General features: G+C 37.6%; 1 protein-coding gene across 1 annotated transcript in view; it reads right to left on the bottom strand.

Moving 5' to 3' along the window:
* Positions 1–7,223: 7,223 nt before the first annotated feature.
* Positions 7,224–16,178, bottom strand: part of FAM178B (family with sequence similarity 178 member B) — a 958,733-nt gene continuing 949,778 nt past the window's right edge. The window contains exon 15 of the mRNA XM_063445563.1: positions 7,224–7,329. Within this exon, the coding sequence (XP_063301633.1) occupies positions 7,225–7,329 (105 nt within the window). The 3' untranslated portion in view covers position 7,224. The remainder of the gene's footprint in view (positions 7,330–16,178) is intronic.

The following is a 16,178-nucleotide window of genomic DNA, read 5'->3' as shown; positions in this document are numbered from 1 at the left end:
AAATCCTACAACTATTGGAAGCAGTGTGGGAGCCGAAAGAAGTCGGTATCATACATTGTCGAGCGCATCTGAGAGGAGATGGTGATGTAACCAAGGGAAATCGGATGGCAGATAGTGCAGCTAAGCGTGCTGCTGAATCAGGAAGACAGGAGTATGTGGGGCATATAGCTGCTCTTATACCAACTCCACTGTCCCAATGGACTCCAGTTTATACAGCTCAAGAAGAGGAGTGGTTAAAGACTGAACCGGGAAAGTATTTGGAGAACAAGTGGTATCAGCTAGAAGATGGAAGAATAGTCATACCAGCATCACTAGCGGTAGAAATTGTCCAAAATTATCACAACGGGACACATTCTGGGAGAGACAGTACTGAAGAATCTCTCAGGAAACATTTCTACATACCAAGATTGTCCAACTTGACTCAGGCCATTGTACGCAGATGTGTAACGTGTGCTAAGAATAATGCAAGACAAGGACCAGTAAAGCCACCAGGAGTCCAGTTTATGGGGGGACTCCCCATGTCCGATCTACAAATAGACTTTACAGTAATGCCTAAATCGGGTGGACATCGTTACCTGTTGGTAATTGTGTGCACCTATTCAGGCTGGGTAGAAGCATGTCCTACTCGTACAGAGAAAGCAGGAGAAGTTGTAAGATTCCTGCTACGAGAAATAATACCCCGATATGGACTACCCTGTTCTATAGGATCGGACAATGGTCCAGCTTTTGTTCATCAGTGCCTACAACAACTGACTCATATGCTTGGTATAAAGTGGAGGCTTCATACTGCATATAGACCCCAGAGTTCTGGTAAGGTAGAGAGAATGAATAGAACTATAAAGAACCAGTTGGCTAAAATGTGTCAGGAAACCCAACTTAAGTGGAACGTTCTCTTACCCATAGCTTTATTGCGAATCCGCAGTACCCCTACCAGAAGGATGGGCCTCTCTCCTTTTGAAATCATGTATGGGCGACCACCTCCCGTACTTGGTAACTTAAGGGGGGACTTGAGTCAGTTGGGAGAAGGAATTACCCGGCAGCAGGTTGTAGAGTTGGGTAAGACTATGGAGGAGGTACAGAAATGGGTACAAGATAGATTACCTGTGAATATTTATCCCCCTGTTCATAGTTATCATCCAGGAGACCAAGTGTGGATTAAAGAGTGGAATAATGTACCGTTAGGGCCCAAGTGGAGAGGTCCTTATGTTGTTCTTTTGTCTACCCCTACAGCGATAAAAGTAGCCGAAGTAACTCCGTGGATACATCACTCCAGGGTTAAACCAGCAGCAGTCGATTCTTGGCAAATTACAGCAGATCCAGAGAATCCCTGCAAGATCCGGTTGAAACGCACTACTCAGTCGGAGTAACGAGGAATTATTGTGGATTACAAATTTTATTGTTACAGGTGTGAGTGAGAAGGCCATAATAAAGCCTGTCCGCTTACCAACACATAGTGTATAAGCCAGGAAAGTCTCGAAGGGACACCTGTGAAGACGAGCAGAACTCCATTCCCTGCAGCCCTCACATCCTGGAAGCTGAGGTTCCATCGCACGGACGAAGACTGAGGATGACGGCGAAAGATGTGCTTTTGATTGTGTTTATTTATATGTGTTTTTATATTCAGGAAGGTAGAGGTACCGACACTCCTAGCTGTGAGGTATGCATTAAGACTACGAGAACAGGTAACCATATTTCCCAAACCCTAATTTGGCATTCACAATACGAATGTAAAGGAGAGGTATCAAGATGTAGATACCTAAATATAGACTATAGTGTGTGCCATTTAGGAGTAGGAGAACCTAAGTGCTTCAGTCCAGAGTATCAACCTCGTACAATTTGGTTGACTCTCAGGAATGGAGATCCTCAGGGGACCCTAATTAATAAGACGGTGTTAGAATCCGTACATTCTTCGGGTGTTCTGCTATTTGATGCATGTAAGGCGATATCAAGTGGTAGAAAACCGTGGAATGTATGTGGGGATCTTAGATGGGAGAGGACGTATGGGTCTAATGATAAATATATTTGTCCCAGTAGTAAAAATAAATATGTGAGTCCTAGATGCCCAAATAAAGACTATAACTTTTGTCCATATTGGTCTTGTGTGGGGTGGGCGACTTGGGGACAGACAGTAGATAAAGACATGATAGTGACTAAGTTGCCGACTAGCCCTTATTGTAAGTCTATGGAATGCAACCCAGTCCATATACTTATTAATAACCCCGACAAGTTCCTAGATAAGTATGGAAATTTATTTGGGTTTCAGATATACGGGACGGGTTTAGATCCTGGGACATTATTGTTTATAGGAATAGAGACTGATACGGTATCCTCCCAGACTCATCAAGTATACCATTCCTTTTATGAAGAGATGAGTATAGATAATAAGATCCCCCATAACGCTAAAAACCTGTTCATTGACCTAGCTGAAAGTATTGCCGGTAGTCTTAATGTTACCAACTGCTATGTGTGTGGAGGTACTAACATGGGAGACCAATGGCCTTGGGAAGCAAAGGAGGTAATGTCCGGTTCTGAGGCAGTTGACCAACTAATATCTACACAAGCCGATTATCATTTGAGTGTTAGAGGTAAATCTGAGTGGAGATTAAAGACCTCCATCATAGGTTATGTTTGCATAGCAAGGAAAGGAATAATGTATAATACTTCTGTAGGAGAATTAACTTGTCTAGGGCAAAAAGCTTATGATGATGATACTAAAAATACAACTTGGTGGTCGGCTTCAAATGTCTCAGAACCATCTAACCCGTTTGCTAGATATGCCAGTTTAAAGGATGTGTGGTTTGATTTATCCATCACATCTACCTGGAGAGCCCCAGCAAATTTGTACTGGATCTGTGGTAAGAAAGCCTATTCGGAGTTGCCACAGGACTGGGAAGGGGCATGTGTGTTGGGTATGCTCAAACCATCCTTCTTCTTGTTACCGATTGAAACAGGTGAGACTTTAGGTGTTAAAGTGTATGATGTGAATCATAGGAAGAAAAGGGGACCCTTAGAGATAGGCACCTGGGAAGATAATGAATGGCCTCCCCAGCGTATCATAGATTATTATGGGCCAGCCACGTGGGCAGAAGATGGTACCTTTGGTTATAGAACCCCAATTTATATGCTCAACCGTATTATAAGATTACAGGCGGTGGTTGAGATTATTACTAATGAGACCTCACAAGCACTCAATCTTCTAGCGAAGCATAATACCAGGATGAGGACAGCAGTGTACCAAAATAGATTAGCCTTGGATTACCTTTTGGCAGTAGAGGGAGGTGTATGTGGGAAGTTTAACCTGAGCAATTGCTGTCTTCAAATAGATGACGAAGGGCAAGCAATAGCTGAGCTTACTAGCCATATGGTTAAACTAGTGCATGTGCCTACTCAGGTATGGAAAGGGTACAATCCAAGTAGTTGGTTTGGTAGCTGGTATGAGTGGTTTGGAGGGCTTAAGGCAGTGGTAGGTGGAGTCCTACTGATTTTACTGTTGTGTCTACTCCTACCGTGTCTTATACCCTTAGTAGTTAGGTCTGTGCAAAGCCTGATAGGAAGTATAGCAGAGAGGAAGGCTGCTGCACAGATAATGGCGATATATAAGTATAAGGCTCTAGATCAAGGAGAACCAATGCAGGAAGATGAGTGTTAAAAGATTCACATCATAAGATAAGTCTGGTCTGGTTCATGGTAACCTGAGGTATATGCAAACCAAGGTTAAGTGATGCCTCAAGTAATTGTGAAATATCAGAGGCATCAAAGGGGGGAATGTGATGTAATTCCAGTAAAATACAAGTTTAGCAGGCTAAGATTGCCACAAGGCATATGTATGTATATGTGTTTGTAGTATCAGTTAGTTAATTACACGTAGCTAAGATACTGTTATCACTGTACTGACCAGGTGCAGGAATGTAAGAACTGGAATTACGCGTCCCTCTCCTTTGTATCAGATGAGCCACGTGGTTAGACCAGATGGATGAGTTTAGACTCTATTTATTAAATAGGTTAAGGGTATGTGTGGGTGTAGTTAATTGTGGGAGGAGCTACAGTGCTATATAAGGAATGTACTCTATGTATTCAGTACTCAGACTTTGCTGTATTTTGGTGACGCTAGTCCCTCTGAGTCCCGATCGGTGATCCAATAAAGAATCTCTTCCTTCCTGAAGAAACCTGTGTCCATCTCTCTGTGCTTGGCTTCCGTCAGTTTCTCCGGTATCATTAGTACACATCAACCCCAATACATACAATAAATACAAAACAAAAAAATGTTACCTGCACACTTTCCAAATCCCTATGCATATTTAAATAAATGGAGGTTATTTAGTAACTCCAATGGCCATTAGATGCTGCCCAAAAGTAGTTTGAGTATTATTTTGAGTAGCATTTGTATTAACTTTTGTAGCACACAGCTATGTTACAATGCTGCCGCCCACCCCATGTGTTCCCTATTAAGGGTTAATTAGTATGTAGGGGTTTAGAAAAATACCCCTCTCTGTCTCATGAAAGATTACTTTGCCTGAAGCTGAAGGAAGCAAGGTGAATAGTTAGTGTAGGACCCAGGTTTGCCTTGAACTGACAGGTGGGCTTGCATTGGAGTTACTAAAGAACCTCCATTTATTTAAATATGCATAGGGATTTGGAAAGTGCGTAGGTAACTTTTTGCCTTTGGTTTTTACTGTATGTTGATTGTGCATAACTTTGCATTTATATACATTAAATTAATCCACCATTTTAGTGCCTGGTCCCTAAATCTATCTAAAACCCTCTGCAGCAAAGTAATATCCTGTTCACATTGTATCATCTTACCGAGTTTAAAAAAGATAAAAATTAAAAAAGAATTTGAAGTGCAAAATATTACAACAAGCTTACAATGCAACGATAGCAAATGCAAGTGTTTTAAAATAGACAGTGTTATGAGAGTAGGTTCTTTGGAATTTTCCCACGCTGTGATCTGTGTCATTTTACACAGCGTAGGAAAGTTCTTTGAAATTCCAAAGAACTTTCCCACGCTGTGTAAAATGACACAGCGCGCTGAGATTGGATGGCTTGAAATCCATCCAATCACAGTGCTCTGTGTCATTTTACACAGCGTGGGAAAATTCCAAATAACTTTCCCACGCTGTGTAAAATGACAAAGAGCACTCTGATTGGCTTAAACCCACCAATCAGAGTGTTCTTAGCCTAATTGCAGGGCGGGGCAAGGCTTTATAAGCCTTCCCCCACCCTGCGTAGCTCAGTCTGCGCGGAGCCCTCCATGGGTGAAGATGGATTAGTTTTTTGCGCTCGTTTTTTTCTTTTTCGTCTGGTTTTTTTTTGCGCTCTGGTTTTTTATTTTATTTTAAGTTCGACGGCTTTTTATTTGGCCTTTTTTAGGGCTGAAAAATTAAGATTTTAGAAAAAAGAAGACGTCAAATGGTAAGTTTCATTTTTTTTAGAGGTTAGTTATTTTATTCCCCCCTCACTATTTTTAGGGTGAGGGGGGTAGGTAGGGGATAGTTTGATTTGGGTGGGGGGGTGACTAGGGACCCCTAGTCACCTTGATTGGGGGGGGGGTTCATTTAAGGCCCCCACCCACTGCTCAGGAGTGGGGGCTGGGGGGGAAAGTAGGACCCCCCTTATTGTTTTTTTAGGGCCCCCACCCAATGCTCAGGGGTGGGGTCCGGGGGGAGGACAGTAGGTCCTCCCCCCTTATTGTTTTTTTAGGGCCCCCACCAACCGCTCAGTGGTGGGGGCCGGGGGGAGGATGGTAGGTCTCCCCCACCATTCTTATCTAGGGCCCCCACCCACTGCTCAGGGGTGGGGCCGGGGGAGGACAGTAGGTCGCCCCCCCTATCTTTATTTAGGGCCCCCACCCACCGCTCAGGACAGTAGGTCCCCCCCTTATTGTTATTTATGGGGCCCCCACCAGCTGCGCAGGGGGGGGGGAGGTTATTAGTTTTTTTTTTTTACAGCGAGCAGCCACAGGCTGCTCACTGCTTACTAGACATGCCCCTACTCGCGGTATAGCGAGTAGGGGCATATTATTTACTAATACTAAGTAATCTTTAGGTTACTGGCTATGGGGGGATCATGTATAATAAACACAGGTTACTGGCTATGGGGGGATAATGTATAATAAACACAGGTTACTGGCTATGGGAGGATAATGTATAATAAACACAGGTTACTGGCTATGGGGGATAATGTATAATAAACAGGTTACTGGCTATGGGAGGGATAATGTATAATAAACACAGGTTACTGGCTATGGGGGATAATGTTTAATAAACACAGGTTACTGGCTATGGGGGGGTAATGTATAATAAACACAGGTTACTGGCTATGGGAGGATAATGTATAATAAACACAGGTTACTGGCTATGGGAGGATAATGTATAATAAACACAGGTTACTGGCTATGGGGGGATAATGTATAATAAACACAGGTTACTGGCTATGGGAGGATAATGTATAATAAACACAGGTTACTGGCTATGGGGGATAATGTATAATAAACACAGGTTACTGGCTATGGGGGGATAATGTATAATAAACACAGGTTACTGGCAATGGGAGGATAATGTATAATAAACACAGGTTACTGGCTATGGGGGGATAATGTATAATAAACACACCCAAAAAAAAATAATAATAATAATACAAAAAAAAAAATCGAATGCAGCTTTTTAGCAGAATTAATCTAAATTGTATGCTGTCTAGGAAGTGGGAGGGTCTGGGAGGGAGGGTCTGCTGCTGATTGGCTGGAATGTGTCTGCTGACTGTGAGGTACAGGGTCAAAGTTTACTCAATGATGACGAATAGGGGGCGGACCGAACATCGCATATGTTCGCCGTCCGTGGCGAACGCGAACATGCTATGTTCGCCAGGAACTATTCACCAGCGAACCGTTCAGGACATCACTACTCTTAAAGTGACAGTTCTCTTGGATATCTCCAGCATATTGAGCCCATTCACAACAAATGCTACATATATAACCGTAATGAGAAAACCTACAAAGCACTGTGATAATTTTTACTAATCTAAACGTTGCCTGTTTTGACATCTTCTGGACTAATCTTTCAGCTGTAACTCTTACATAGCCACCTGCTGTGTTTCTTAGAACCAATGACTCAATACGAATTATAACATCACAATGAAGAAAAAAAGCAATGCAGCGTGGGAATTGTTTGTAATTTGCTGAATATATTTGTATTTTAATAGAATACATATGAGTGGTATTCCCAGGGATCATTCCTTTGGCGTTTCCAGTGATTCCTTTGGCGTTCCTCCCACTCCAACACCCTCATTGCCTGGGTCTTGATAATCGGTAAATTGTACCCAGCTGTATTGCATCTGAAAAAAATATATATATATATATAAATAAATAAAATCACAATAATGTATTTTTCATTTAATAAGTTACAGCTAAAATGAGGATCTAATCGTGAATTTTCAAAGTGAGCACCTGATGATTTTTGTTTGCTTTTTAGTTCACAGTGATGGTTATTGTGACATTATGTTGGTTGATATATTGACATAACATAACACAGCATTAAAAAAAAAAAAATATTTAAAGGGACATTATAGTCACCAAAACAACTTTAGCTTGATGAATCAGGTTTGGTGTATAGGTCATGTCCCTGCATTCTCACTGCTCAATTCTCTACCATTTAGGAGTTAAATTACTTTGTTTATGCAGCCATAGATACACCTCCCTGCATGTGACTTACACAGCCTTCATAAAGGCATCCTATAGTGTCAGGAAAACAAAGCCATTTTCCTGGTACTATAGGGTTACTAACTCCCCCCCTCCCTCATGCCCCCCTCCCGCAGGGCTGAATGGGTTAAAACCCCTTAAGCCACTTACCTGAATTCAGTGCTGATGTCCCTCGGCGTTGTATCAGGCACCGCCCACGCTCCTCCACCTCTGATGTCAACCAGCGGGGGAGACCTAACGAGCAAGTGCGGCAATGGCTGCACGCGCATTAGACCTCCGCATAGGAAAGCATTATTCAATGCTTTCCTATGGGGAAAATCTGACGCTGGAGGTCTGTGAGGACTTACAGTGTCAGATAAGGACCAAAAGTCCCGTAGGATTCTAGAAGCGTCCCCAGTGTCTGTCTCTGGAACTGCAATGTTTAACATTGCAGCACTATGTGCAAAAATGTCACAGCACCTAGACTACTTTAATTAGCTGAAGTGGTCTGGGTGCATACAGTGTCCATTTCACTCCTTCAGGACGGAGTCAATAGTACACGTTCTGATCAAAACAAAACGTAAACAAAAACTGGAATTTGCGCTATATGTCTGTTCAACCGTAATTCACCTCTTTCATATTAAATGCACCCACACTTATTATATATCATTTTGTTCAGGAGAAACATGGCTTTCATTTCATATCAAATATTTATATATGAAACATAATTTATTATGAATAAAATTAAAAAAAACTGTGAATTTTTTTTTTTTTTTTTACATTTGTAGTTCCGCCTCACATTTTAGCTGTAAATGTCAAAAGGTTTTACTGCAAAAAAATGCACATATTTGTAATCAGCGATGTCTCACGAGTACAACAGTACCCCCCATTAACAGGTTTTATGGTGTTTTGGAAAGTTACAGGGTCAAATATAGAACGTTCCATTTTCAAATTGAAATTTGCCAGATTAGTAATGTTACCTTTGAGACGGTGTGGTAGCCCAGGAATGAGAATTACCCCCATAATGGCATACCATTTGAAAAAGTAGACAACCCAAGGTATTGAACGTGGGGTATGTTTAGTCTTTTTTAGTAGCCACTTAGTCACAAACACTGGCCAAAGTTAGCGTTCATATTTGTTTTTGTGTGAAAAAAAGCAAAAAACTAATATTTGGCCAGTGTTTGTGACTAAGTGGCTACTAAAAATGACTGGACATACCCCATTTGCAATACCTTGGGTTGTCTACTTTTGCAAATGGTATGCCATCATGGGGGTAATTCTTATTCCTGGGCTACCATACGGTATCAAAGGCAACATAACTAATCTGGCAAATTTCAATGTAAAAAAAATGAAATGCAAGCCTTATATGTGACTCTCTAACTTTCCAAAACAAAATAAAACCTGTACATGGGGGGTACTGTTATTCTCGGGAGATTTCACTAAACACAAATATTAGTGTTTTAAAACAGTAAAACATGTTACAACAATAATATAGTCCATAAAAGTGCAGTTTGTTTGTAAAAAATGCAAAAAACTTCACTTTTACTTAAAATATCATCGTTGTAATACAATTTACCAGTTTTAAACACTAATATTTGAATTCAGCAAAGTCTCCCAAGCAAAACAGTACCCCCTATGTACAGGTTTTGGTGTCTTGGAGAGTTACAGGGTCAAATATAGTGCTTGCGAATGAAATTCTCTGCACTTTCTCCCTGTGTTGTCAGGCATGTCAATCAAATTTTAATTAATCAAATGACATAATTATGTAAAAAAATACTTAAATATACACGTAGAATTTTAATATATATGCATTTATAGGTATTTAAATTCTACGTGTATACTAATGTAATCTTTTATGTAATTATATGTATTTATCTCTATATATATATTTGCGGTTATTTGTATTTTATATATAGATAGATATATATAGAATGTCATTCTAAGTGTATTCTGTTACCAATATATATATATATTAATAACAAAATACAGTTAGAATGAAATTACATATGAATACATAATTTATTTTAAATTTTGTTTCAATATTTTATTTATTTATTTAATTATTTTATTTATTTATTATTGTAATTATACGTATATATATATAAAATATATGTGTATATATCTATTATATATAATATATATACATATTATATATATGTAACGTCATTCTAAGTGTATTTTAATACTAATATATATACTAATATTAATATTAAAATACATTACGTATGACGTTACATATATATAATATGTATATATATTATATACATAATATATATACATATATTATATATATAACTAGAAAAGTTACAATTTCTGGGGAAATTGTGTGAAGTGTTCTTGCCTCCACCAGTAGTCTACAACTAGAGTGGGCGGAGTAACTGTTATTAAGTGTTCTTGCACAGCAAGACCACTTAATGTTATCTCACATATATATTATTATTATTAAGTGTTCTTGCATAGCAAGACCACTTAATGTTATCTCACATATATATTATTAAGTGTTCTTTCATAGCAAGACCACTTACTGTTATCTCACATATATATTATTATTATTAAGTGTTCTTGCATAGCAAGACCACTTAACCCCTTAACGACGTAGGACGGTTCAGGACCGTCATCGTCATTTTTCCCTTGCCGACCGACGACGGTCCTGAACCGTCCTAAATTTAAGAGGTACTTACCCGATCGCTGTCGTTCCCCCGGCGGCGATCGGCGGTGCTCCCGGTGTGGGGAGACTGCCTGCAGCCCAGACAGTCTCCCCATGGCGGATTAGGACCCCTGTGGCCATGTGATCGCCCAACAGGGCGACCACATGGTCACAATAGGTATCCTAGTCTCTGCCTGCAGGGGGACTGTCTGTGCTGACAGGCAGTCTCCCTGCAAGTGTAAAATCAAAAAAAAAAATTAAAGTTATAGTTAATAAAAAAAAAATTATTATTATATATGTGTATATATATATGATATATAGACATATATTATACCTATATAATATATGTCTATATATCATATATATAATGTCATACTAAGTGTATTTTTATATTAATATGTACATATATTAATATAAAAATACACTTATAATTAAATTACACACGTATATATATATATAATATATATAATAACTATATATATTGCATATATATATTATTATAAAATACAAATAATAAGTAATTTAAATTAAATTAAACATGTAAAAATAATAATACAAATTAAAAAAAAAATTATATATCTATACGAAATTTTATTCTAATTGTATTTTGATATTAATATATATATATTTATATCAAAATACACTTAGAATGAAATTGTATATTTATCTCTGTATATATAAATAAATAAAAAGAATACGAACTATTCATATGTCCATATACAAAATTACATAAATAATTATATAAATATACACGTAGACTTCAAATATATAAATATGCATATATATTTAAATTCTACGTGCGTATTTATGTAATATTTTTACATAATTAAATTATTTTATTGATTGCAATTTAAGGGACCTGCCTGCCAACCCAAGCCGAAAGTCCAGAGAATTTAATTTGCTGTCACTGTATTTTACCCTGTAACGTTCTACGACACCCTAAAACCTGTACATGGGGGGTACTGTTTTACTTGGGAGACTTTGCTGAACACAAATATTAGTGATTCAAAACAGTAAAACATATCACAGCGATGATATTGTCAGTGAAAGTGACTTTTTTTGCATTTTTCACACACAAACAGCACTTTTACTGATGATATAATTGTTGTGATACATTTTCCAGTTTTGAAACACTAATATTTGTGTTCAGCAAAGTCTCCTGAGTATAAAAGTACCCCCCATGTACAGGTTTTATAGCGTTTTTGAAAGTTACAGGGTCAAATATATGGGTCAAATATTTTTACATTGAAAATGGCCAGGTTGGTTACGTTGCCTTTGAGAGCGTATGGTAGCCCAGGAATGAGAATTACCCCCATGATGGCATACCATTTGCAAAAGAAGACAACCCAAGGTATTGCAAATGGGGTATGTCCAGTCTTTTTTAGTAACCACTTAGTCACAAACACTGGCCAAAATTAGCGTTCAATTTAGTTTTTTACTTTTTTCACACACAAACAAATATGAACGCTAACTTTGGCCAGGGTTTGCGACTAAGTGGCTACTAAAAAAGTCTGGACATACCCCATATTGAATACCCTGGGTTGTCTACTTTAAAAAAAATATGTACATGTGGGGTGTTATTCAGCGATTTATGACAGATAATAGTGTTACAATGTCACTATTGATAAATTTTAAAAATGTATGTTTTGAAACCGCAATATCCTACTTGTACTTATAGCCCTATAACATGCAAAAAAGTAGCAAAAAGCATGTAAACACTGGGTATTTTTAAACTCAGGACAAAATTTTGAATCTATTTACCAGTTTTTTTCATTCGCTTTTGTAGATGAGTAAAAGATTTTTCACATAAAAGTCAAAAAACATGTATTTTTTTCAATTTTTCATCATATTTTTTCATTTTTTAAAAATTAAATTACATGAGATTATATAAATAATGGTATGTAAAGAAAGCCCCTTTTGTCCTGAAAAAAATAATATATAATTTGTATGGGAACAGTAAATGAGAGAGCGGAAAATTACAGCTACACACAAACACCACAAAAGTGTAAAAAGATGCCTGGTCGCAAATGTACATCGCAAAAACAGTCCGGTCCTTAAGGGGTTAATGTTATCTCACATATATATTATTATTATTATTATAGCCAAATTTACCACCCTAACTCCTCCCACAGTTTTTACACTACATAGACAAAAATATACCAAAACGTGCGGATTGTTCCCGATTGGTGTGCTATTACTTTGTGGAATGTTTCACCGAATGGTTCACGGAATATCGTCGTTCTCGAGGCAAAATTGGTCCCATAAGAATGAATGGCAAAATGTTCAAAGCTAGAGTGGGAGCTGGCAAAAGCTGAAAAATCAGGACATGATTTCTAAACTGCCACCACTCCCTCATTTTCAAGCCCACCTACACAAATCGTATATCAAAATGTTCAGCTATCCCTGCTGCCACTAGAAATGTCCACAGCTAAGCCATAGTCCCGATTGTTTTCACAATATGACCATTTGTTTGCAACTCACGCCATCCATTGACATTCATTGAAACTCCACTCTAGCCAGCTCAAATTTGAAGGGCAATTTCTAAACTGCGACTGTGCCTTCATTGTTAATATTTCAGAGACATACTATGCATCAAAATGTAGGTCTGGGTCTTGTGATTCTCACAATATAAAGCGCTTCACTGTAGGATTTATAGTTTTTAAAATACGACCGTTTGAAGATGGCAACCGCCAAAATACTCTGACCTGTGCCAGGCTGGAGCAGCAAGTGATGTCATAGACAGGGCCTTTTGCATCTGCTAATGTTTTTATAACTGTATGTTTTAATGTAACTGTGAAGCACTTTGGGCAACAACGTTGCAATTAAATGTACTATATAAATAAATAATAACAGTTACCCCGCCCACTCCAGTTGTAGGTGGAGGCAAGAACACTTCACACAATTTCCCCAGAAATTGTAGCTTTTCTAGTTATTATTCTTATTCTTATTATAGCCAAATTTGCCACCCTAACTCCTCCCACAGTTTTTACACTACATAGACAAAAATTTACCAAAACGTGCAGATTGTTCCCGATAGGATTGCTTTTTTAACAAATTATCATTCATGCGCCAGGTTTCACGATTGATCCTGGTCCATTGGTTTTTCGTCTCCCACATATTAATACTATGGTCTGACCAGGTATTATCCAATATCTTACAGTATTTGATATTTGTTGATGCTGTTATGTTACCCCAAACCATATCGATTCGGGAGTGAGACAGATGCACATGCGAAAAATAAGTATATTCCAATGAGTCAGGATTAATCGTTCTCCATAGATCGAAATAGTCAAAGTTAATCATGTTTCTCTTAATAGATTTCGCTAACTTATCTGTTCTTTTTTGATGTAATAAAGTTACTGTTGTCTTTTTATCTAGTATCGGGTCCAATACACTATTGAAATCCCCAGCTACCAGACACATGCCTATTTTAATAGGTTCCATTAAACCCAGAACTTTTTTTAGGGTTGGGGCGGGAAAATCATTAGGAAGATATATATTCGTCAATGTATAGGGTATCTCATTCAATTTACAGCAAACTATAACATATCTACCGTTCTTATCTATAATTTGATGCAATATGTCTACTTTTAGTGTGTGAGAAAAGACTATTGCTACACCTCTTTGCTTTTTCACACTTAATGAGGAATGTATCACAGTAGGGAATTTTTTACCCCCCCAACCATGATTATCCGTATCTGACCAGTGGGTTTCTTGAAAGAAACCCACTTCTACTTTATTTCTTAGCATGTAGTTATATTTTTTATTTGAAGTATTTAGACCCTGGACATTAACCGAAATCATCTTAACCATTTTAAATCATAGACCCTAAATACCACTGTCCCCAAGAGAGTTGCAATGCATTTACATAGAACACAAATAGTCAATTTATCATAGACCAAAAATAGCCTTATGGGCAATACACCCAGTCTGACCCAACACAGCCTGGCTCCTAGAGGGTTGTCTCTCGACCTGCCCCCCAAGGGCCATCTATGTCCACGTGATATGATATCTTTAGTTACCATATCTCGGTATTTGTGTCAACGAAAAGTTGACACTTGGTGGGGCGATATAGTATCGAGGTGACCAAAAATCCTATTCTATTCCTTAATTTGGGAACACTCTACCATCTACTACTTTTCCTCTTTTTCCTTTCCTTTAAAAAAAAAAAAAAAAATACGTGATTTATTTACATATATATTCCTCATCAATTTGTGTATACCCCCACTAAATTCGTTTGGATTTAAGTCTACTGAAACACATAACCAATCCACCCGAAAACTGTATAGGTTTCCCCACAGTGTAACACAATCAATCCTTTTATAGTAATAGTTCTTCCCCTACTACTTGTGCATATTACCAATACTGCTGGGTTTCTATTACATCAGTGCTTATACTCAAAAAAAATAAAAAAATTCCTTAAGCCTTCTGTTACGAAGCTTAGTAAAACTACTTAAACCTATAGCCGATATACCTTTGGTTTTTATAAATTCCCTCACTGTGTAACCTAATCCATCCTTTTGTAGTACTAACTCTTTCCCAGGTTCTTACACGTGTTACAAATATATCTAACTTCCTATTGCATCAGTGCTTATTCTATAAATGTGAATTGATAAAAAAAAAAAAAAAAAGAGAATCTTCCTGGTCATAAATAAAAGTTATAATTGTCCTCTTTCATCCGGAGAGCTTCAGGGCTTCTTCAGTTAATAATTGTTATGTTGGTTCTGGTATTAATGTTTCTTCCATCCATTTTCTCAACGCGACCAATGTTGTAAATTTTTCATTTTTTCCCTTCCAGAAGATCCTTAAACATTTGGGGAATCCCCATGTATATTTCACTTCTTTAGCTCTTAACACAATTAATTCTTGATTGAAGGTTTTCCGCCATGTTCTTGTGTAAAAAGATAGATCTGGAAAAATCTTCAAATTCTTAAATCTCTCTTCCAAGACCGGATTATTTCTTAATGAACTCATTATTTGATTTTTAATATGGAAAGATTGAAATTTAACAATTACATCTCTTGGTAATGTTTCTGCTACATTTCTGGGTCTGGGTAGCCTATGGAATCTATCCAATTCAGAATCTTTTAAAACATCTTGGGATAATACCGACTCGAAATATTCCATTAAAAATGTTTTCAATATAGAGTCAGTGACTTGTTCAGGGATGTTACGAATTCTTATGTTAGTTCTCCTGGAACGGTCTTCCAAGTAATTTAATTTATCCTCTAGTTGTTCTACTCTTGATTGCAGATCTGTTGTTATTAACTCCATATGTGCATATTTTATATCAGTTTGCATCATCTTGGACTCTATAGATTCCAATTGGACTTTCATAGTTCTCAATTCTTGTTTTAAATCAGATGAGCCTTTTTGGATATCTTCTTTAATGTTCTCCTGAAATTTATCCAGGTAATTAATTAAGATCTCTTCAGTGAGGGGTTTACCCGCTTGTGCAGCATGCGAGGGATTGTGGTTGGGGATGGGGGGAGGGGAATGATCCTGATTTTCAGAAGGCAATTGAAATTTATTTTGAGAAGGAGAAAAATAACCTGATAATCTTTTCTCAATAACAAGATCTTTTTTTTCTCTCTTTCTTTTCTCCTCCTGTGGTTTTCTAGTTGTCATTTTGTATTATTATTTTATTTTATTTTTTTATTTTATATATTTTTCTTTTCTTTCTATTTTTTTTTCCTTTTTTCTTCACTCTTTGGTATTTTTTTTTCTTTTTCCGGCTTTATTCCTTCCTCCTTATTTTTCTTTTTCTTCTCCCTTCTTTCTTATTATTTATTCTCTTTTCCCTTCTGCTTTCTCTGCGTCTTTTTTTTTTTTAATTTGTCTCTTAAACTGTCAGGGAGC

Source organism: Pelobates fuscus, chromosome 3 (genome assembly GCF_036172605.1).
Source record: "Pelobates fuscus isolate aPelFus1 chromosome 3, aPelFus1.pri, whole genome shotgun sequence".
Taxonomy (NCBI): Eukaryota; Metazoa; Chordata; class Amphibia; order Anura; family Pelobatidae; genus Pelobates; species Pelobates fuscus.
Note: the sequence above shows the minus strand (reverse complement) of the source record. Positions and strands in the feature narration are given on the sequence as shown.